This window comes from Sphaerodactylus townsendi, linkage group LG13, assembly GCF_021028975.2.
Source record: "Sphaerodactylus townsendi isolate TG3544 linkage group LG13, MPM_Stown_v2.3, whole genome shotgun sequence".
Classification (NCBI taxonomy): domain Eukaryota; kingdom Metazoa; phylum Chordata; class Lepidosauria; order Squamata; family Sphaerodactylidae; genus Sphaerodactylus; species Sphaerodactylus townsendi.
In genome coordinates this window covers 35,641,476-35,664,904 of record NC_059437.1, presented here as the reverse complement: position 1 = coordinate 35,664,904, position 23,429 = coordinate 35,641,476, and the positions used below count along the sequence as shown (strand labels likewise).

The 23,429-nt window shown below is 44.1% G+C and overlaps 2 protein-coding genes across 3 annotated transcripts; one reads left to right on the top strand and one right to left on the bottom strand.

The window, feature by feature from the left end:
- The first annotated feature begins 407 nt into the window (after nucleotides 1-407).
- Nucleotides 408-9,771, top strand: LOC125443160 (hydroxysteroid 11-beta-dehydrogenase 1-like protein B). Its single transcript, XM_048515118.1, has 6 exons — nucleotides 408-549; nucleotides 3,174-3,304; nucleotides 3,545-3,656; nucleotides 4,920-5,108; nucleotides 8,388-8,531; nucleotides 8,617-9,771. The coding sequence occupies exons 1-6, from the start codon at nucleotides 468-470 to the stop codon at nucleotides 8,829-8,831; spliced, it is 873 nt and encodes a 290-aa protein (XP_048371075.1). The 5' UTR covers nucleotides 408-467; the 3' UTR covers nucleotides 8,832-9,771.
- Nucleotides 9,772-10,051: 280 nt separating this feature from the next.
- On the bottom strand, nucleotides 10,052-23,175 carry LOC125443161. 2 transcript variants are annotated; one of them, XM_048515119.1, is made up of 8 exons: nucleotides 22,984-23,175; nucleotides 21,196-21,343; nucleotides 19,241-19,463; nucleotides 18,098-18,221; nucleotides 16,379-16,521; nucleotides 14,825-14,898; nucleotides 12,150-12,251; nucleotides 10,052-10,271 (listed from the first exon to the last, which is right to left on the bottom strand). In XM_048515119.1, exons 3-8 carry the CDS (start codon nucleotides 19,460-19,462, stop codon nucleotides 10,112-10,114), a joined length of 825 nt encoding a protein of 274 aa, XP_048371076.1. In that variant the 5' UTR covers nucleotide 19,463; nucleotides 21,196-21,343; nucleotides 22,984-23,175; the 3' UTR covers nucleotides 10,052-10,111. The 2 variants fall into 2 exon arrangements, with proteins under 2 accessions (XP_048371076.1, XP_048371078.1); XM_048515121.1 differs by lacking the exon at nucleotides 22,984-23,175 and adding an exon at nucleotides 22,773-22,895.
- Nucleotides 23,176-23,429: the final 254 nt, after the last annotated feature.

Sequence of the window (23,429 nt, the reverse complement as noted above, 5' to 3'; positions counted from 1 at the left end):
CTCTGTGGATGCTCCACTTCTAGCGCAAATGCCTTTGCAGTCATGGTAGCAATGACAGTGAAATGGAGAATCGTTACCATCTGGATGCAAGTATAGTTAATGCTGAGGACCTGCTTATAAGTTCTGAGGTAAACACATAGTTTCTTGGGCATGTCTGTTGTTTCCTTTCCTGTTGGCTTTCTTCTGGACTCTTTTCATGTTATCTGTACCAGATCTACAACATCAGTGACTTCCAAGAGAATGCTGCCCTCTGGGACACGAACTGGCAGAACAAGAACTTGGCTCTTCTTGTGACCACACCCACAGCCATAATGAAACTGAACTCAGCTGGAGCAGGTCCAACCCCAGGAAAGATTGCTCCACAGTTTGAACAGCACATGTTGAAACTGGACTTGTGATCTGTCTGTTTTTAGCACGCAGGTGAAGCAGAGCAGTCCTGAAGTGAACAACAGATCCAGGAGGCAACAATGGCTGTCCTCAAGATCCTTGTGCCTCTCCTCATTGGCCTTGGTGCTTACTATTTCTATAGCCCAGAATCCTTCTCTGCAGGTAAGCAAAAATCTCTGTGGAGGCATCAAGCTGCCTTGTTAGGTTGTAGTAGCCTGAAGACAAGATTTGTATTCTGCTACCTTTTGATCTGATCACATAAGAGGGTAATGCACTTTTGGCTGCAGGATTGTAGAGGCACAGCAAATCCTGCATTTGGCTGCAAGTGCACAAGACTAGCTGGCCAATTGCTGAGAGGTAACGCAGGAAAGCTATTCCAATGCCTCTTTCACACAAAGCATTAGTAGAGTGTCTGAATTTGAGGTGACTTGCCACTTCATCAGAGGCATTTTATTTATATAAAATCTCCTCACTTTTTAGACATATTGACAAACTGCAGCCCTGGAATCACCTGGGGCTAAATTGGGAGCAGGAGAAAGTTTCCCCTTCCTTTTCATGGTGGGTGGCGAGAGGACTTGCTGATTGGCTTAGCAGTGAGTGCTTTAAATCTGCCAATCCAGGCGCTGTACTGGCTGCAAAGGTGGGCAGACCTGGAGGTCTGTTTCTTCCTGCTTAGAAAGATTGCTAGGTATATTCCATGTGAGGATACAATGGTGCAGAAACAAGTTGCAGAAATTTGGTTCTCAGTCTTACCCAGACATTGAGAACTTGAAGTTGCATAAAAATGGCAGAGATTGAAAAGTTGCATAAAAATGGCAGAAACTTAGGATCAGGCAGGTGAAGGTGAAAGTGTTTGTGAGAACACAAATCCCAATGAAACCTGCAACATGCAATTGCATTTGCTGCATCAGCCTTGTTACTCAAAAAGTCTTCTGCGGCACAAACTGAGTTTATGCAAGTAGAGATCATTAGGCATCAGTGTCCCTTGGAAGAAACTAAGAATGCTCCCTACTTGATAACATCCTCCTAAAATTAACAGCAACAAGAATACCTGGAAGACAACACAGGGAAACACCTCTCCTCTCCCGCCCCCCATTGGCCACTTGATTAGAAACTGATGTGCAATTAATTCACAGAGGACAAAAAGAAATCCTCCTCTGCTCAATATGTAATTAAGTTGTAGCATTTGCTACCAGTGGATGTAATGTCAGCCATTAGCATAGATGACTGTAAAAGTGAATCAGACAGACTCGAGGAGCTGTGGCCATTAACCGTAATGAGGCCTTAATGACTCAAGGCATCAACAGGCCATAAATCTTTGAATACCTGTTCAAAGTAGAAAGATATTGGCCTCTATGCTATTTGTTGGTCATTCTGGCCAACTGGTTGATAACCGTGTGAAACAGGATGCTGGCTTGATATATTTTTATGTTCTTGTGCCTCTTTCAAAGAGTGGAGAAGATGTTTCTCCTGTGAGTATCCTCTTGAAAACCTAATGAAGAGTGTTTTAAATTATGTTTGTAAGATGCTTTAAAGACTTAAATAAATAGGATAATTGTAACATTCCTCTTTAATTGTGTATTGCAAAGATCAGTTATAAGCAATAGGCCAGGGGAGCCTGTCCACCATATTCTCAGTAATGGGCCTATGAGAGGGTTTGGAGGAATCCCAGAATTTCTTCCTTCAAACACAGTTTAAACACCATTGTATCATGCAGTCACACAGACAGCCTCTGAAAATGGTTCATGTGTATCACAAGAGTTTTTTGCTTTTGGTGCAAGGCATGCCAGCACTTTGCTGATGCAACCACAGGGTTGTTAACTGAGCTCACACACCCTATAACAAGCCAGAATCAGTTCATACAGGTATGGAATAACAATCTACTTTTCATTTATCAGATTTGGTTTCTGATATGCAGAAGTGGTACACTTTGAAGGAAACATAATAGAGAGCCAGTGTGGAATAGTGACTAGGGTGTCAACCAAAGATCTAAGAAACCCAATTTTGAATCTTCTCTCTGCCATGGAAGCTTTCTGGGTCTCCTTGCGCCAGTCATATACTTTCATCCAAGGATAAAATTGAGGACAGGAGAACGATGTAAGCTGCTTTGATTCCCAAAATTGAAAAAGGCTAAATGAAGAAAATAAATGCTTTGATTCCCAAAATGGAAAAAGGCTAAATGAAGAAAATAAATGCTGTGTATGTGCTTGGCTGAGTAACCAGTAGGGTGAGAAGCTACCCTTTGTGAAATCCGGTCCAAATTCCCCTCAACAATGCTGGAAACTCAAGCCAGGTTATAGGGTAGGGGGTTAAATAGTCCTGTGAAGTAGGCTGTCAGACCATTAGTAACGCCTATTATGCAGAACTAGGGATACCAATTTCCAGGTAAGACCTGTGGAGTCCCCTGGAATTACAGCTTATCTCTAGACTACAGACGTCAGTTTCCCTGGAGAAAATGGATGCTTCAGGAGTGGACCTCTGTTCCCAACTGAGGTCTCTGTCCTCCCCAGATCTCCAGGAATTTCTCAACCTGGATCTGGCAATCCTACCTTCCCTCCCCCCACTGCACTCAGGGGACCTGGGGAGTGGGGCTGGCAAGCCTACTCAGAGCTTCATGACTGAGTGTGGATTCCAGCAGAGATCTTCTTCCAAGCCAATGTCTCAGTCTGTACCATGTCAGTTCTCAGTGAAAGAACCACACCACAGGTAGGTCTATGAACTGCTTTCTATATAGCAAACGCTCAGTGGAAGGAATCCATTTTGACTAGCTCCATCTATGCCTGCAGAAATGGTGAAAGGAAAGCGTGTCCTGGTGACAGGGTCAAGCACGGGGATTGGGGAACAAATCGCTTATGAGTTTGCACGGATGGGGGCTAACCTAGTGGTAACAGCAAGGAGGGAGAACCTGCTTGAGAAGGTAAGTTGTGAATCCAGTGAGTAAAAATTTCAGAGATTCTCAAGCATTCTCGGTCCCTAACTTACCCCTAACCTGCACACATACAGCCCACATATTCCTTGTCCCCCCTCCCCACATCCAGCATTCCTTTCAATCTTAAACGTCCTTGCTTAGGGACTGCCAAAATACCTTTACTTCGGGATTATCTAGCAAAACTATATTTTTCAGTTGTCTTGCTCTCCTTTCCGTGTTTCTGTCCAGGTGGTCCAGAAATGTCTGAAATTGGGGGCCAGCTCTGCACAGTATGTTGTGGCTGACATGAGCAATTTGACTTCTGCCCAGGAAGTCATTGAAGAAACCAAGAGCAAACTAGGTAAATGCTAAAGCTTTTTAATTCCTGCTCAAACAGGTGCCCCTGGGATACGGCTGAAGACCTCTTTGTCCTGCCCTCTTGCTCTAAAAACCAACAGAACATTTAAAGGCAGAATCTTCCCTTTTTGCATCTGGATTTTGTCCTGTATTGTCTGCTGTATCTTTGTCTTATGCTGGGCGGGAAGAGACTGTCCTTTTCTCCAGATATGCATAAACAGGAGAGCGTTCTTGCAGCTTAATGTTTAGTGGAACCAACTCCTCCAGCTCCTGCTTTTCTTGCTTACATAGCAGTTCCAGCTGGGTTGTTGTGCTAATCCAAATTCTATTGTTTACCTTTACTTTTTTTCCTCCTCTGTCACCACTCAGAACTTTTCTGTAAATTGCATTTTTTCGAAGTGTGAAATAGAGGGAACAGGGACATGGGCTTGCATGTCGGGTTAGACCTAGGCCTATTGCTTCCTTTGAAACTGAACACCATCCATTAGTAGCCAAGAGAATGAAACAGCACCCCATCACTATTACTATCTCCAGACTCATCCTCCCCCCCTTCCCCCCTTGAGCAGCCAAGTTCCCACTGCAAGTAGAGACGTGGGGAGTGGAGGAGGAGGCAGCAGTGAGGAGGGAGGGAAGAACAGGCAAATCCTTACCCCATAAGACTGCATCATAACCCAGCAAGGCAGGAGTTATGGAGAGGACAACGGTGGTGCCAGCAATTGACTCTCTACCTTTGTTCCTATTTCGTAATCTGGTCTGGCTAAGCATCAAACTTGATAGGGAACAAATTCTAGACCCGTCTAACCGGTTGGTGATCTTCATGGGCTCTTTATTGCATGCCTCCTTTAGAGTCTTCCAGCATTTTTGTCCATCTTTCTGCCCTTCTCTTTGCTGCTGCTACCTTGTATCCCTGCTCTAGCCTTCTTTGCAAAAGAACTTCTATTCACTTTCTTCTATACTGAGCTTCTAGTGTCTAGTTTATGTTCCCTACTTATCCTGCTTGGATCCTCCTGAAGGATCTGCTCCACTCTTCATTCCAGATCATGTTCTAAACTGTAAGCTCAGCGCTAAATAAATAGCTAGATAGGTAGCTGTGAGCATCCTACATTTTCCACCTAGAGACAAATATTTCACCTGTGTAGTGAAAGGAAAGAGGAGATTGAAAGATATGGCACGTAACTTGATGTTGAAAGAAAATGTCATCTGTCCATCCCAATCCAAGAGCTGGTTTGGGTGTTACTTCACAACAAATGTTTATTTTCTCTTCCAGGAGGCCTGGACTACTTAGTACTAAATCATGTTGGAGGAGTTGTTGGGTTTCATCTATTCAAAGGAGATATGGAAATTGTGAAGCAATCCCTGACTGTCAACTTTCTCAGCTATATCCAGCTAACATCTTCTGCGCTAGAAATGTTACAGGAGTCTGAAGGAAGCATCATTGTTATATCTTCCATGACTGGTAGGGAGGGAATGTCTTTAATGCAGTTCGCTTCCTTATTAAGCTAATTGTTTGGCACAGCCAACCAGTTGAAACCTCCCTTTGCAGCTTCAGCTTTCGAAAGAGCTTTATTGAGGAGTGAGGGCCACGTTGAACAAACTGTTTCTATCAACAGCATCCAGATGCCCTGGGAGCTCGCAAGCTGGGCATGAATGCAGTGGTGCTCTATAGTTCACTGTCTCCAGCATCTGGTCTATTTATGAACACAGAGGCTTTGTTATGTTGTCAGGGGTAGTAGCTTTTGATAAACCTATCCTTAGATGTGTCAAATTATTTTAAAGGCCATTTAAGGGAATGGCCATCACCATCCATTGCAGAGAGCCCCCCCCCCCCCCCGGTCTCTTTTCTCTGTTGGGTGAAGACAACTCTTAGCCAATTGAAGATAGACAAATGGCACAGTTCAGGACAGACAAGATTCTGGCTATTCAAGCAGCAACCAATACCACAAGGGCCAGAGATGGGTACTATAATCCAAGATGGCAAAGTCATTTCACATAAAGCCAGCTTGCTTATACTTCTCTGAACATGGGTGGTGGGGGTGGTGAAAGATGGATCCTTGAGGCTGAAATGGAGGCATCTGTACCCATGAGACAATACTGGGGATGTTTCAAAGCATGAAAAGAATTAGAGGGCAGAATACTTAATCCCCTTCCTAGTACGCTGGGGTCCTCTGAGTCATTCAGCTAAATTAATGGCCCCATCTGTTGGCAAAAAGTATAACATTTCTGGAAACTATGAACCCATGGGGAAATGTATTAGAATAAGGCAGGACCTGAAACGTATGCAAGTGCAAACTTGGGGGGGGGGGGGGACCTGAAATGTATGCAATATTTACCTTCCTAAACTTATCTCACTGTTTTGACAGCACAAAATGTATAATTTATCATTTGGTTAGGTTATAAAAAGAGCCCAGTGGTAAGTTTGCTCTACTGCATGGTTCATGACCTAGGTTTGTTCTTGACAGAAATCCAATTGAGGTAGCTGGCTCAGGGTTGACTCCAACTTCCATTCTTCTGAGATTGGTAAAATTAGTACCCAGCTTGCTGGGGGTAAGAAATAGATGACTGGGAAAGGCAGTGGCAAACCATAAACGAAAATCTCCCTGGCAGACATTGTGATGTGACATTGTATAGGTCAGTCAATGACCTGCTGTTTACACAGGGGGACTACCTTGTCCTTTAATAGCATATAGAACAGTTGTACATGGCATATTTATTAAATTTAAAATGATAAATGCCTGTCTTCCATGTGCACAATTAGAAAGGGCTGCAGAGCATATGTTATCTGAGCACATGTATCTTAACTTTTGCCATCTGAAAGGTATGTGGGGGAAAACTGAAAATGGAAAACAAAAAAAAGTTGTAGGAAACACATCAATGTAAAGTTTATAATGCTGGGGGGGGAATCAAATTCTCCCTTCTCCATTTTATTAATTCAACAAACTTGTGAAATAATTAGACAGAGAGGGGACTGGCCCAGAATCATCCAGCAAGTCTGATGGATTTAAACTTGGGCCATTTCCGCACGGAGGTGGAAACGGTTAGGTCGGCGCATTTCGCGCCGACCCGACGACGCTGGGACTGTCCGCACAGACGGTCCTGGAAACAGCCGGGCAGCCAGCGCCACGGAGCGCCGGCGCCCTGCCAACCCGGCATGTCCCCGGGCCTCCGGCGCGTCACCGAGGCCTGGGGACACGCCCCCCTGGCCCTGCGTGCAGGGTAGGGGGCGTAGTCTCCCAGGTCTTCGCGACGTACCGAGGCCCAGGGACAAGGTAAGTGTCATGGGAGGCGCCTTTGAAGCCGCTGCCGCTCGGGCTGGCAGTTGTTTCACGGGCGGCGATTCTCTGAACAAGAGCTTCCAAGCGCCTGGGGAAACGCTGGCTTCGTCATGGCGCTGGCTAAGCATGCAGCTGGCGCTCTGGAAGTAATGGTGCCTGAGATCGGTACAATAAGTGCTACATGCCATTAGTGTTATTGGCACAATAAGTAAGTTATTGTGCCAATAATGTCGGAGAGACTGAGGACAAGTCTGCCTGAAGCCACTTAGTGAGTTTGTACTTGAAGAAAAAATGGATCAAGGGATTTCCCAGATCTTGCTGTTAGCAACCACAGTTCACCAACTATCAATCTTTTCCCAAAGATGTATGAAACAAGTTTGCCTCTTTGAGAGCCCGTGTGGTATAGTGGCTAAGAGCAGGTGGATTGTATATATATATATAATTTTCATTGATATTATGGATCATTTTTAACATACATTTTGCAACATTATATTACATCCTTAATATCATTTTACCCTTTTCCTCCCTACCCCAGATTTCTTCTTCTTTTCTTCAAATGTGCAGCAGCAGGTTCATTCTTTTAACTCTCCTTTTCCAATTTTCTTCAAGAGCAGGTGGATTTTAATCTGGAGAACTGGGTTTGATTCCCCACTCCTCCAGCTGAGCTGCAGAGGCTTATCTGGTGAACCAGATGTGTTCCTGCACTCCTACATTCTTCATCTTCTTCTTCTTGACCTTCCTGACTCAGCCGCTACTCTTGCTACACCCCAGTACCAGTTGGATTCCAACCTTTTAGCAAAGCTGTGAAAGATCAAATGGTGTCTCTAAGGGTGATTCCGCGTGGGCCAAAAACAGCTGTGTGAAAACAGCATAAACCCCTTTACACTGTTTTAAACCCTTTTACACCAATTTCACACCGTTTTCACACTGCTGTTTTTGGCCCACGCGGAAACAGCCTAACATTCTCATGTCCAAGCTGAACATGCTCAAACCATGGCAGTTGTTCTCCCTAAATGTTTTCAACCCTGAAACTAAGAGCTGTAAGGTTTCCTGGGTCTCTGGTCTGCTAGACACACGATGCTGGCATAAAATCACTTTGGCTCATTCCGCACATGCAGAATAATGCACTTTCAAACTGCTTTCAGTGCTCTTTGAAGCTGTGCGGAATGGCAAAATCCACTTGCAAACAGTTGTGAAAGTGGTTTGAAAATGCATTATTTTGCGTGTGTGGAAGGGGCCTTTGAGTCTTAGACTACAGTGAAAAGATGCTTCATCTCCTAAAATTGCAACCGAGCCTGCAATCCCAGGCATGCTTAATGGCAATAAAACTTTATTGACAGAAGGATGTACTTCCCAGTTAACATATGCACAGGATCAGGCTGCAAGGCTCTCATTGCCAAAGAAAGAGATGCACAACTTTCCAAACTAATGTTCTCTGTGGCTGAACTGTTCCTTTCTCTCAGGCCGTATTGGGTCCCCATTCAACACTGAATATTCCGCTGCCAAATTTGCACTGGAGGGCTTCTATAGTGCCCTTCGCACTGAGATGCGCCTTCGGAAGATCAATCTGTATGTCACAGTTGCTGTGCTGGGGTACATTGACACAGGTAAGTCTCACTTGAGCTTCTCTTCCATGGCCACCTGATCCTCCTTCCCCTGAACTTGATCTTATGCTGATGTTGTTTCCTGTAGAGAATGCCATGAAAGCAGTCGGTGACAGGATGTCCTTGGTACCAAGTTCCAAAGAAGAGTGTGCTCAGAAGATAGTGCGGGGAGGTGTGCTGAGACATCGGGAAGTTATCTTTCCTTACTGGAGTCAGAAATTCGTCTTGTTGTTGAGAGACTGGATGCCAAACCTGGTGGACCAACTAATTGGAAAATCCTACAAAGTTGAAAATATCCACTAAATGGAGTTGTACATACACAGTGTGGACGCCCTTAATATTATACTACTGTCTTTCAGTACTCAAAATTCATGTGCAGTTTATTTCCGTGCCCGGTTGAGCACTGTTTTTCATTTAGGAGGAGAGTGAGGCAAAGGAGGTGTTGAGTAGTTCTGCCTTTTCTCTGTTCCCCGTTAGCTTTTTGCAATCTTCTCCATGCAGTGACCCTGTCTGTCATATCCTTTTTCTTTCTGTTGCTTCAGGCATCACCAAAAAACCCCACTTTTTTGTTATTAACCTTTCAGGAAAGCCTGGGCTCATTCTTTAGCTCTTCTGACTTTCTCCCTACTTGTTTTAATTTCTCTTTGGTAATTTCACCCTTTTCCCATTTCTCATAAATGTCTCTTTTAAATCTTAGCTCAGTTTAAAGGTCTTTAGACAACCGTCCTGGTTTCCTTGTATACCTCCCATTTTTCCACTTCATTTGAACTGTTTGAAATTGTGCCTTCAACATCTCATTTTTTAGAAAAATAACCCTCCTCCTTTTTCTTTTGTCCAGGCACTCTGGCATTACTGCACTGTTTCACTGAAGCAGTGAGTCAAAAATGTCTCAGGCTCAATTTCTGCCATTGAAGATTACCCACACAAAATGGAAGGCAAAAAAAAAACCCCTACTGGAGCAGACACCAATACCTGAGGGGGCAGAAACACATAGCTCACCCCAAAAGCACATTTACATCCAAATTACAGCTGCATCAAAGCACACTTTTTACTGCAGAAGCCCCTTGTCAATTTCACTTGCTCCCAACTGCTGACACAGTATATCTCACATGCAAGCGCTAGCCGAAATTGACAAAGCTGATCTAATTGCTCCTGCTCCTTATCTTGCATCCCTGTTACATCGCTAGTTTGATACGACAAAAAGAAAATATTTTTAAAATTCCTTTTGAAAACAGATGACGAGGGTGGGGAAAAATGGCTGAATGGGAAGTTCAGTGACTACATGAGGGCATGGATGGTTGGGCGGGGGGAGAAATGAAGACCATTTCAACATGATCAGAGATAGAAAAAAAAAACATTGCACTAAAAGTGCTCAGGAAACATATTGCACTAAAAGTGCTCAGGAAAACAATGGAGGAAAAATGAAGGGAAAAAATTTCCAGAACCAAATGGTGGAAAAAACATGCAGTATTCAAAGCAAAAAAAAAAAAAAGCATTTGGCAAGAAGATTTGCTGTAAACAACTTTTGTGAATATGCAGTGACCTTTAATTAACTTAGGATCTTCCCATGCGTGAAAAGTCATTTAGGGCTCCTTATAGTTAGAACCAGGGCCCAGGTTTTCATTATCCTTCTCATCATCTTTGTTGTCTCTGAACTTGGCCAGTATAGGAGTATTGAAAACTGAGCCACTGTTGGATGGGCCAGCACTCTGGGAAGATGACGTAGGGCTGTTGACAGGAGTCCTAGAATGAGAAAATATTTCAAGTAAGAATTTCAAAGTGCCTCCTAAGGCTGTACCTGTGCAACAAACAAAATAAGTAAATACTAATTTTGTTTGCTCAGGGTATTCTGTCATTTGTGATTTTGCAATAGGGTCTAATGATTTCAGTAGAGAATTACCAGCCCCTTTACCAAATACAATTGCCAAGTTCCTTTGCAGGAAACATATCTTGTTAAACAGTGGTTCTCACTCTTTTATGTCCCATGTCCTGCATCCATTACTCTGTCAAAGACCTACCGTGTTTCCCCGAAAATAAGATCTACCCCAAAAATAAGCCCTATCATGTTTTTTCAGGATTTTTGGAGGCGGCTTAAAATATAAGCCCTACTCCAAAAATAAGCCCTACCAGTAGTTACAGATCAGGATGGTGTGATCCAGCAAGGTGCCCCCTGCCAATGAGAATGCAGCTTGCGTCACATGTGACAAGGAAGCAAGGGGGCTGCGGAGAGCCCACCTTAATGAATTGTAAAGGTACCATATTTCCCCTAAAATAAGCCCTACTCTGAAAATAAGCCCTAATGTATCTTTTGGTGCAAAAATTAATATAAGACCCTGTCTCATTTTCTGGGAAATACGGTATGTCTCACCATGATAGAAATAAAAATCTCTCTTTTTCTGAGAACATTTTTATGTTTACAAGCCTGCTGCTATTAATATGTCTACTTGCAAGTGAACTTGGGGATTGAGGGAGAGTGAATTCTCAATAATTGTCATCCCATGTTGACTCCTCCCACTGGTGGGACATGTACCACTGGTTAAGAACCACCATTATAAATTTAGTCCTGTGTAAAGAGCAACCCATTCCTTTTGGTTCATTATTTGGAAGGATTTGAAAGGGACATGCAACAACCCATTCAGGCAACCACACTCCTGCTGACAGATGCTCCTCCACATCATCAGCTCTCACTCAAAAGAAAAATATCCCCTCCTCAGCAGCCCTCGGCCTGCAGCTGTAGTGGCAATTCCATCTTATCAAATGGCAGCACTCCCAAAAATAGCCTCCTCACAGCCTTTGTCCAATGTTCCACTGGCAGATCGCCCTCACTCTGCATTTGCTCGGAGTGAAATCGCCACAGTCATGATTCTAATATGCCAACTTTGTGTTACAGGACAGCATCCTGCCCATGATCCTCCCAATACATACAGCTGCCATTTTGTGTGAACAGGACAGCACAGATATTTTCCAGGTTCAGTTCATACAAATGTTTACACCCCAAAATCTCGGTTCCCAGTTCCATATGCCAAACTGGAAAATGTGTGGTAAGATGGCTGCACATAGCATAGTCTCCCTTTAGCTGAAGTTGAGTCACCAAAACCATAATGACTAAAAAGGGCTATAGTCAAATGTCATTAGTTACAGGATGATTTCACTGTTTCCAGAAAGAGAAAACCAATGGCAGGTACTAATGCAACAGCCAATCATAGCAATTTGGTGTAAAAGCATTGGGGAAGTGAGCTGGGGGGAGGGTGGCATGTATTCTAACCACACCACCACTAAAAAGCCAATACATACTCAAAATAAATGTCCAGATTATATGTTCTTAATCTGGTCTGTAATGGTAATAAACTGAGGAGGAGGAGGAGGATTACATACTCAAAATAAAATTGTCGAAGAAAAACTCTACATACTGTCCTAAGTTTCTTGGAGGGCTGGGATATAAATACAACATTGTGTAGCAATACTCTATAATCTGTGCAGAAGGGATAAAAAATCCTGCCTGCTTCTTTTCAAATAGCTCTTTTAGAGTCTGACTAAGCTTATGGAAGAGAAGTTACAATTCCCTTTTGCTTGATTTGCTATTTTAGTCAAAATGTGGGCAACCTTGAAAGCAAAAAGTACCTTGGAAAGCTGGAGTATTTCAGTCTACAGAAGGAGTTGCTACCAAGGTACGTGGGACGGAAGCCGCCAGGATTCAGTATTAAGGGCCGCAGGTCAACCATGCTGTTGAAAGAAAGGTGAAGCATAGTTGTATCACAGACTTGAACAGGTCTCCAACTGACCCTGACCAAGAGCAGGGCATTTTTGGCCCTGGCCCCAGCCTGATGCAATGCCCTGTCAGATGAGACCAGGGCCCCACAGGATGTGACACAATTCTGAAGGGCCTGTAAAACACAGCTGTTCCACTAAGTGTATGGTTGAGGCAGAAATGACCTCATCCAGCAGGCCTCTTCCTCCTCCCCCACCTTGAAATTGTCAATTTTTCTTTTAAATTGGTATAAATGTTTTCATTGTTTTCACGCCATCCGGATAAATTGCATATTGTTTTTATTGTTGTAACTTTGTTTATAATTGCACACAAACTAGCTGATTCTCTGCTTGCATGTATGTGCCTTTGAGCATTCTGCAAATGTAATAAATCCTATCTACACTAAAAGAAACCATGGCTGATTCCACACATGCAAAATAATGCACTTTCAAACTGCTTTCGGTGCTCTTTGAAGCTGTGCGGAATGGCAAAATCCACTTGTAAACAGTTGTGAAAGTGGTTTGAAAACGCATTATTTTGCGTGTGCGGAAGGGGCACATAACAGTTTTATGCAGTCTTGACTAATGTGGCTTTCCTAAAGGAAGGAGGAGTTTAGCAAGGACATTCTCTCAGATCTCCTTAGTCCTGCTTTATAGAACTAAACTTCCTAGGGTTTCCTAGATATGTGGGCTTGTTTATTTATTTATTTTACAGGCTGCCCTTCCCCTTATGGGTTCGGGGCAGCTTCCACCACAACACACAACAATAAAACCTAAGTCAGAATTGGTATTCTACATTGGAATGCCTCTCTAACATATCGTACAACATGTATCCAAGACCCTGAAGGATGGGTAGGACATGACACAATAGAAACAAGACTCAGATCTGCCACTAATGTTACATCAGACAAGCCTAGGATCATATCTCCACTTCTCCTCAGCAGAGCAACATCTCTTCAGTGGCTGAGGCCTAGTTCATGCTAGAATGTCAGCTGTAGTAGCAGTTCTTTAAAGCTCTCAGTGCACAAAGTTTTTCACATACTTATCACAATAAAACATACAACAGCCTGTGAAGAAGGCCAATATTATCAGCCCATATTGTGGAGAGGTGGAGGCTAAGCAGGAAAGAGAGGCTTGCCCAAAGCCATCCCCAGTAAATTGGTGGCAGACATTAATTTTAAAAGGGGGAGGGGCTGTCAAGTTATAGCTCATTTTCACAGCCTCAGTGTTATGCCAACTTTATCCTTCATTAAAATAATGTCATCCTGCTTTAGAACCAAACACATTTGCTTTAAAGCAAGCCATGCCTTAAGCCCACCAGCCTTCTGTAGTGCCCACTGCGGCCACTCCCCCTTCCTCCCAGTTCTTCTTCCCTTAAGCATGCCAGCAAATTGAAGCCTAACTGTGCAGGCGGCCCCGCCCCATGAGCTCTGCCCCCCCCCCGCCCCCGCCCTCTATGCAGGCCAGCTTTTGCCTTCCCCAGACCCTGCCGGCCTGCACGGAGGCCGGGGGCGGGGCTCTGCCTGCACGAAGGCCAGGGACGGGGTTTGGTGGTGGTTGGTCTCGTCCCCAAGCCCCACCCCTCAGCCTCCATGCAGGCCGGATTTTGCCCTCCCCAGGTCCTGCCAGCCTGCATGGAGGGCAGGGCTTGGCGTCCCCAAGCCATGCCCCTGAGTGAGTGGGAGCGCAAGGGTGGGGGGGGGGGGCGCCCAGAGGTTGTCTCCAGGCGCCATTTCCCCCCAATACGCCTCTGTACATTCTTTTAAATTTACTTAGAGGTCATCTATCTTGTATATTGGGTCTTTTCTGGGGCAACCATTTGGTTTTACTAGGTTGTTTACAATGCAACTATTTGGCCTCACTAAAGTTGTAAACTGTGTTTGTGTTCAGTTTAAGCAGTATTATTCTTTAGATAACGGAACTGGCTTTCACAAGGCCACGTTCTAAACCGGACAGATAGGGCTTAATTCCCAAGAATGCTCAGGTGAGGGTCATCTCCCTCTTTATCTAGAAGATTCAACTCTATTTGACACCCAATTGATTAATTACTGATCAAGTGGTCTAGATGAGCCAATTTTATAAAAACCTCGAAAAAAACAAGGGGATTCTCCTTGAGATTCTTCACGTTATTGTTCTTGTCCTTATTCTTACCACTCTTCTGCCTTAGGCTGCCTTGTGTTGTACTTGGAACTCCCTAGACCTGAGAAAGAACTGAACTTCTTTCTTTCTTTTTAATAAAATTTTTAAATCTCAGCTGTTTGGATAGAGAACCCAGGTTTCAGTACATTGCTGGAAAGGCTTTGGGTAACCTTTTTACACCAACCATGACTCTGCTGTGGCTGAGCAATACTGTTTGGTTTCACACTCCTTTGCTACTGCAAGTCTGCCTAGCCCTTGTTCCCCTAATGGTTGAGGGCCATGAGGCTCTCCATGAAAATCTAAACAAAGCAATGTTTTGGGTTTCTACCCTTTGGGTTTCTACCCACAAGTTTCCTGTTTTGTGGTTAGTTTGGGCTTTCCCTCCCCTATTGCTATCAATCACCTCCCACCTCTTCTGATTGACCGAAGACATTCCAGCCCAGAGCTGCTTCAAGTCCATGCTGGAATCCGAGGATCTCTCCACCTATTGGAGTGAAAAGTAAAGCTTATCATGCCCTGAAAGCAACAATCCTCCCCACCCCACCCCTGCAAAACAAGGCACTGCAAGTTAGGATGGTGGCAGGGCTAGAGGAAACGAGGTCCCCCTGCTCTTCTAGTCAGTTCAGCCTGTTCCCTTTCACACCTGAGCAAAGATGGAATGAGTATAATGGGAAGGCATCTGCTGGGCCATTGGGTCATCTGTCTAGAGAAGAAGGTCTTTTGATTCCTACTCAGCTGTTCATTTAGCCACAATCTGGGAAATTGGGCATATTTGCTGAGCAGCCCTGAATGTGTTCTCATTTCCACTTCCAGATGGAAGAGAGTTCTGGCATGTCCACCCAGTTCTTACTTTCTTCTGTTGAAATCACCAGTTCAGCACAGGGAGCCATTGTGTTTCCATGTCCTGCATGCATTCGGAACTGCTCATATAGTATGTTCTGAGGCTTACTCATAAAGCATTTTCTGTGGGCATATAACAACTAATTGAATGGCACAGCAATCATGGGTCTGCAATATGAATACTGTCTACAAATCCATTGGCCACAGTGTTGGAATTGGTTGCAGTTTCCTAACAAGTGAAACATCCCATAATCATATGACATGTTGAGGTTCAAGGTGTAGAAAGCAGAAATAAATGTAGACAGCAAGCAAGCACTGACCCCTCTGTGTGTGTGGAAATTTGTATACAGTCCATCTATATGTTACAAAATCCTCATGTTTGTTGGGGAACAACACGAGGACTTTGTATCGCACATGTGATGGGAACTTTGTCTCTCCTAGATCTGCGTTTGCAACTCACGGATGAGCAGCTTTAGCTGTTTTTGTACCCACAAACCTCCACAGGGAGTAAATGTTGGCTCCACTGTACAGGACCGGAGCGAGGGGAAACTGTACCTGGGGCACATGTGCGCCCCGTGCCCCTGCCACACCCCCACCCGCCCCCGCTCCAGGTGTGCCCAGTGCGGTGCACACACCCATCCCCTTGGCACTACGCCACTGTCATTGTGAAACTTACATGTAGCCACATAAGTAAAGTAACTTTTGTAGGAGAGCCAATAGCAGCTGTACTATAGCTTGTTGTGCCCCCTACAGATTTTATAATGTGTAGATGGAGGCTGAGAAAGAGATTGGAGCTCAGAGAACACACAAAACAGGCATAGATCTTTCTCTCCAGCATCCCAGCACCAAACCCAAGACCCAGCTCTTTACCATCAGCTTCAACTCCCTACAGATAGTGGAACTGGTAAGACATATAGCTGTTAGTGAGATATCCTAACAAGAAATAGGAACCAGAAGGCACTGGGCCAACTCTAACCCTCTGAGCAACCAAGAAGAAACTAAAAAATGAAAGAACATGGATAGGGCCCTGCAGCCAATATGGCTTCAGCAAAATTGACGTCTAACACTGAGTCAAAGGCCTGGTGTAGGATCAAGTAGGCTTAGAAGAAATTAGAAGTGCAAACCTGCTTTGGAAAAGAACCAAAGATTCTGGGCATAGTTGCAAGGTGTGGGTCAGCAAGACTGGTCTGGCTGGGGCTGAATCCTCCCAAAAGAGTGTTCTTCCTAGTCCTTCTCTCCAGCTGCTGCCATGGCATGCTTTTGGCAGCTGAAAAGAAAGAGTTTCATCTGAGCCATTTCATAAGTGATGCAGCTGCAAATCCTGACTGGTTTCTGCTACATGCAGTACAAATGTGCTTGTCTGACTGAAGACACACAATATTTACTTTCCCTCTCAGGGAGACACACTACATTGCTCAGTAACTATCAGCTCATGCTTCTATGGGAAATATTTTTAGCCTGACCCCAAACATAGTTACTTAGAAGTAAATGTCGCTGCATACAGAGACTTGTGCCTTTGCAGTACCATACACACAGCCTTCAAGGATGCGATCCTTGAAAGAGTCACTCTCTATTTTGTATCCATATTTGTGTTATGTTTGTATTATATTTTGTGTTTATATTGATTTTATATTAATAAAATTCATTTTAAAAAAAGAAAGAGTCACCCCTCCGTAAGTAGAAATCGTTCTGTTTATGCAAAAGGCAAAGAAGCGGTATTAAAAAAAAATTGGAATTGGGCACCTTCATTTCAAAAAAGCTCTCAGCTGCAAATGGATGTATTTCAAATTGTCATAGCAGACAGAAATTACGTTTGCTAAGGAAAGCCTTTCCCCTTATGCCCCTGTTCAGCCTCTGCGCTATGCAGAGGCTAATTTACTGATGGTCCTTGGCCCCACTATAGCCCGACTGGCCTCTACTCGGGCCAGTGCTTTTACTGTCCTGGCCCCTGGTGGAATGCTTTGCCCACAGCCATCAGGGCCCTGCGGGGCCTGGGACAGTTTCGCAGGGACTGCAAAACCTAGCTTTTCAACCTGGCTTTTGGGTAACACCTGATTGACACCAACAATGACTGATCTTCCTCTCAGGAGGGCAGAGTTGAAGTTCCGTGGTTCGCCAACTATGTGTCTTGTAATTTTGCATGGATTGGTTTGTTTTAAATCTGTTGTTTATTAGGGTTTTATATGTTTTATCTTTGGTTGTACACTGCCCAGAGCCCTTCGGGGGTGGGCGGCATAGCAAAACTAATTATTAATAAATCTAACAGGAAAATCTATCATTTTTATCTAGATTTTCCCACAAGGAACTCAGAGCAGAGTACAAGGGTTGCCAACAGACCTGGAGGAAAATGTCTTGTTCCTTAAATAGAGGTTTACTGTATGAAAATGGGCAGTCTAAACTTTTTATGGCATCAGAACTACCGTAAATAACATCTCTTGGTAAACAAGTTTCCATTAAGCTTCTGATAAAAGTTCTGGACTTTTTCCTCCAGGCTTTTGACGTTCTACGAGTACACAATTCTCTTCTCCTTCAGTTTATCTTTGCAACATGTGAGGTGGGCCTAGGTTGAAAGAATAACTGGCCCACCTGCTGAGTTTCATGTGTGGGCATTTCATGTGTGAGTTTCATGCGTGGGAATTTCAACCAGGCCTTCCAATCACTAGATCACACTAGCTTATATGATTTCTAAAAGCAGAGAATGAAGCTGAAATCAATTTACACTCCACCAGTGTAATTTGTAAATGTCACAGGGAAAAGTTTTTCTGTCCATGCCACAAGTGTTAACATGACAAATTCTAACTCCCCATGGGTGATTTCTCAAGTAAAAAAAAAGGAGGGCTTACAGTAAGCATAGTCACTGGCCTTCTGCATCTCACGTTTTAATTGTTCCACCTTTTCTCCCATCTCCATTTCCTCCATCAAGTTGCTATAATTCATGTCTCCCTGAAGTACAGTAAAGAACTTGGCCTAGAAAACAACAGTGGGAGACGGAAGAGCTACACATGCGGCAACATGAGGTGACGGGATCCTGAAGTGATACTGAAGGCAGAAGTCACCACTTCTGAATGGTTCCCCCCAAAATCCCCTCCAAGAAGAAAATTAGTTCATCAGGGAAATGGTTCCAGCCACAAGTTCTCCCTGCTGTGCAGGTTTTCTATTTATAGGAAGGTGTTTTTTTTAAAAAAAAAAATTAATAGTGGAGGTAGCATTACAAATGCCATTCTATCACATCAGGACTCTTATCACCTCATTTGTAGCCAACATACAGATTCACATTTTGGTTAGCTTCTCCTACATATTTTAAATGAGTCAGCTGACATGTTCTTAAGTTCTTAAAAACTTCCTGACAGTAAGGGCTGTTCGACAGTAGAATGCACTACCTTGGAGTGTGGTGGAGTCTCCTTCTTTGAAGGTTTTTAAACAGAGGCTGGATGGCCATCTGCCAGAAGTGCTTTAATTGTATATTCATGCATTGCAGAGGGTTGGACTTGATGGCCCTTGAGGTCTCTTCCAATATGATTCTATGATTAAAACAAGAGCCTAATCCCTAGTTGCATCTGACAGTGCCACCTCCATACCAGAAGCCACTTGTGCAATCCAAATGTCACAAGAACACAAGACACAGAGGACTATAATAATCTTTCTGGCAGTTGCTCCAGTGAATTCAAGCAAACCAAAGGAACTAGCTAGCCAGGTTGATGCAAAGGCTGGAGTGCTGGGCTTGGATTGGAGATGCCTGGATTCAAATCTCCGATTAATGTCTGTATATGGCCCATAGTGACACAGTGGAGAGGTCTGACCCATGTAGGGTTGCCAACCTTTTGCTTCTATGCTTTTCACAGCAGCTTCTCCTTCCATGCCATGAAAATTATCACCAACTGATTCATGCATACAAAGTGGCTGTAAATAACCCAGGATCTGGAGGTCCCAGTTTTGCTCTGATCACATCTCTTCATCGGTCATCTTGCTGAACCCCAAATCTTTACCTTCAGATATTGCACCAATCCAGCGTCCTCATTCTCCACCTGCTTCCTCTTGCGCAGGATTCTCTCACAGATTCTGGGATTCTGCTCCATTTGAGTATAAAGATCTTGCAGTGATTTCTGAGTGTAATTCAAGGACTGTTTCTCAAAATCCCAGGGGGAAATCCGCTCACAGAAAGATATGATGAGTGGATACTCATTGTCAAACTCATCCAAGGTCTCCATCCTATGCACAGCCAGAAAAGTGAGTCAAGGGGGTGGGGGAGGAAAGGGGCAGAACAACCTTTGATTTGAAAAATCCAAATTATCCCTTTTAAATTAATCAGCTCAGGGCCTAATCGAGGGGTGTCCAACTCTGGCGCTTCAGATGTTCATGGACTACAATTCCAATTGGCCATGCCAGCAGGGGCTGATGGGAATTGTAGTCCATGAACATCTGAAGCGCCAGAGTTGGACGCCCCTGGCCTAATCCATCAGGAAGTTCTCTTCTGCAAGTTGTATTGAAATTATTTAACCACTTAATTTCCAGTCTGCTTTTCTAACATTGAGTCTCAAGGAGGATTACAGAATTTGAAAACAATGCAATGAAGACTAGTAAAATACATATGTGAAATTAGAGAACACTGAAATAATAGTGAGAGAATACATCCAATAAACAATTCTGTTTGAATGAACATTTCCTTTTTTTTACTACAACCCTGTTCCTTTTATATAAATGCTCTTCTGAACAATTAATGTTTTGAGAAATGCTGAAAACATGGGAGGCTTCTAGACTTTGTCAAGCAGGCCATCCCACCAGGAATGAGTCACCACAGAGAATCTTCAGGTACAGACAGCTGTTGATCTTCTCCATTTGCAGAGTGACCCCTTAAACATGTGCCTCATGAGAGAGTTCTGTCCCATCTTGTTGCTTTCCTGAATAAAACATTCAGAATGGTTTGTAGAGTTGCTAATGTCACTGTAATGGAATAGTACTGTAAATCTAGCAGAATCACACCTACATGGTAAAAAGGGGTCTTTGATCAAATGGTCTTTTGATCCTCTGGATGGGGAAACCAAAAGACACTTCAAAGGTTTTGGGTAGCCGCATGGCAAGCAGGGAAGTTCTCTTGGAGAGTAAGAGAACAAAGGCAAGGTGACTCTATCATGGGCTAGGCTAAGAGAAGCATCTCTTAGCTGGATGTACCAAAGAGATCCATAAGACTGTATTCAGCTGAGCCATTTCTCTAATTGCATTTATATTTTTATTTCTTTGTTCTGAACTTTTACAATAAATCTTTGGCCCTTTCCGCACGGGCCAAAGGGCGCCCCTGCACCGGCAGGAATTCTGCCGGTGGAGGGGTGGGGGCCGTTCGCACGGGAGCGTGCGAGCAGCCCCTGCAGAGGCCGGCTCCGCCGCCTCTTCCCCATCCCTCTCCCACTCACCTCGTTGCCTTCGTCGCCCTGCTGGCCTCCTAAGACCCGCCCACGCTGCCCTCCGACCTCCAGGGGTCGGAGGACAGCAAGGGAGGGTCTTAGGAGGCCAGCAGGGCGACGAAGGCGATGAGGTGAGTGGGAGAGGGACGGGGAAAACAGCATGTTCCCGGCGGTGCTGTTCACAGGAGGGGAGCCAGGTCGGCGCTGCTGCGTTTTCGCAGCGCCGCCTGTGCGAACGGCTCCCTGAGGATAGTGTTTTTGCCGTCCCAGGGCGCTGTAAATGGCCCGTGCAGAAAGGGCCTTTGAGAAATCAGCTGGTCTAGAGTGTAATAGGAGGGAAAAGAACCCAAGATTGAGGTGAGATAAGAGTGGCTCTCCCAAGCTTAATCTCAGCCTCAGTTGTCATATGGTGGCAGCGCATTCTCCTCAGTCGTCATAGTCACCTTTGTGGTGAATGCAGTAGAGCCAAAGAATACTGAAATATTATTTTTAGAACCATTTCTTAATGAATAGGTTAATGAGTAGGTTAAGAGACTACTTACCCTTCTCCCCAAGGTGTTTTTGGTTGAATCGTGCAGGCTTCCTTTCTGAAGACACTCAAGAATTTGTTTTACGTGCCATACACCTTCTGCAACATTAGTGTTTACTAGATACTGGAAAAGGAACGTAGCTTCAAATAAAGAGGAGTGACTGGAGAAATTAAAGGAAAATGAACAGTTGAGTGAACTAAATCTTCTATAGTAAAAAGTTGGATAAGATTGACAATTATTTTGACTAACAAGGTGAAATTAGTTTAATACTGTCTACAGTATCTGTTTATAATACTGGAGATGACTTTGTAATGTTTGTGTCCATATTTTAATGGAATAAATTTAAATTAAAAATTTAAATTAGTATTTAAATTAAATATTTAAAAAGTCAGGATGATGAAAATGAAGGTGAATTGTAAAGAGCTACTGAAGGATCATTTTCCATTGAGTAAGAAACAACATTCCCTCTTCCATAATACTGGAACTTGAGGGCATCCAATAACATTGTTGGGAAATAGGTTCCAGGCAGACAAAAGAAAATACTTTTTTACGTAATGAGAAATTAAACTGTGGAATTCACTGCCAGTGGATATAGTGATGGCCATGAACACAGATGACTTTAAAAGGTTAAACAGATTTATGTCAATAGATGCTAAAAATGGTGAGTAAAGAAATCCTCTGTTGCTATGGTAGAAAAATCTTGCTACTCTTCTCTGCATGCACAGTCCCAAGAAGATGAACAGGTCATTGGACTGAGCCCTGTTGGGGAGGGCGGGATACAAATGGAAAAATAAATAAAAAATAAATAAACCACTGGTTTGATCCAACAGACTGTACATTTTTATGTTCTGATGAAAGAGAAAGGCTGCAGTCCCAAGGCACATTTTTGCCACCCCCATCTAATGCAAACAAGAGTTTAGTGACAATCTGAAGACTAATGCAATTGTATTGCAGCATAAACTAATGTTTCACAAAGTGGGTACCATTCCACAAAAGCATAATCTGAACTAAAATGTCATGAGTCTTTAAGGTGCCACTTTATAACGGAGGGGGACTTACTTCAAGTGTCCATATGATTAAGTTGCAAATCTGCTCATAAAGGAAAGATCAGTCACTAGAGCAGTCTCACTAGAACGTTCTCCCAGCAATTTTGGTGGGAAGCCATGGCACTTAATTGGCACACCATGGCATTTTCAATTAGGCAAGTTAGGATTGCAAAAAGTAGGAGAGAGGAGTGTTTTGCTTCGTAACAGTCCCATCTACAATGGTAGATTATTGGTCCCAAAATATTGATGAGAAGCAGATATATAAAGCTAACTTTTTCATTACTGGCTGCTTAATATCTTACAAGAGAGAAGTGGGGGCTCGGTCTACCTATCTGCCCTTCAACACTCCTGCCCCTTGACTGAAGAGGCAGAAAAGGGTTTGTTTGTTTTAATGGCACTCCACAGCAGTGCTCAGCAAAACAGCAATTTAAGACAAGAGTTCCTTCGAACAGGTTTAGGCTACCCTTCCCTCAAAACCGAATCCAGCATCGTTCAATCCTCAACAGTTGTCAATTCTACAAATAAAAATTATATATTCCAAACCGAGAGGTGCAGCAGCTTTTGGCCTCTATGCAAGTAAGGAAAGCACTGCACGTGTTTCGCTGGAGCTTAGATGGAAAACCAAACCCAGAACGTGTAAATGGAATAAAGGAAGACTCGGCGGTTCTGCCCCCGGGAGTGGGCGACCCTTCGTGGAGGCCAAAAGGTGTCGCTGATGCCCAGCCCTGGAGAAGAGAGTGTGGGCGTGGCTTACGTTTCCCCGGGCTGTGCTGGCTCAGATGGTCTTTGCCTGGTGCTCGGCGCTGTTGGTGTCAGGGACGAGGGACCGCCTCGTTTACCCGCAGCGCCGTCTTGTTGCTGGCATTATGGCGTAAGCAAAGGCCGGAGCACGAGCACAGGAGTGGGGGAGGCCGGAGAAAGCCCTGCGCTGCTGGAGTCCTCCTTCTCGCCGTGATTACAAAGGCAAGGGAGAGGTGCCCTCCCCTCCCTTCCAGCATTCTTGACAAGCGTAGCAAAGCTTTAGGACTTCCCCTACTTGGAGCTTTGCCTTCCCTGCCCGCTTTAATAAGCATGGGTTGATTTGGCGTGCAGTTCCTTTCACTCTGTTGTTGATTAGCTGTAGGAGTTGTGGGGAAGTCAGCCCTGCTCTCCCAGGAAATCTTGAAACCGGCGTTAAGATGGTGGGAGCCTTTCACCCGC

Coding starts and splice junctions, on each gene's coding strand:
- LOC125443161 (XM_048515119.1), bottom strand. CDS start 19,462: ATGGAGACCTTGGATGAGTTTGACAATGAGTATCCACTCATCATATCT. Junction 18,222..19,240: donor GATTGGTGCAATATCTGAAG/GTAAAGATTTGG, acceptor GTTGTTTTCTAG/GCCAAGTTCTTTACTGTACT. Junction 14,899..16,378: donor TTGGTTCTTTTCCAAAGCAG/GTTTGCACTTCT, acceptor TCACTCCAATAG/GTGGAGAGATCCTCGGATTC.
- LOC125443160 (XM_048515118.1), top strand. CDS start 468: ATGGCTGTCCTCAAGATCCTTGTGCCTCTCCTCATTGGCCTTGGTGCT. Junction 550..3,173: donor CCCAGAATCCTTCTCTGCAG/GTAAGCAAAAAT, acceptor CTATGCCTGCAG/AAATGGTGAAAGGAAAGCGT. Junction 8,532..8,616: donor GCTGGGGTACATTGACACAG/GTAAGTCTCACT, acceptor TGTTTCCTGTAG/AGAATGCCATGAAAGCAGTC.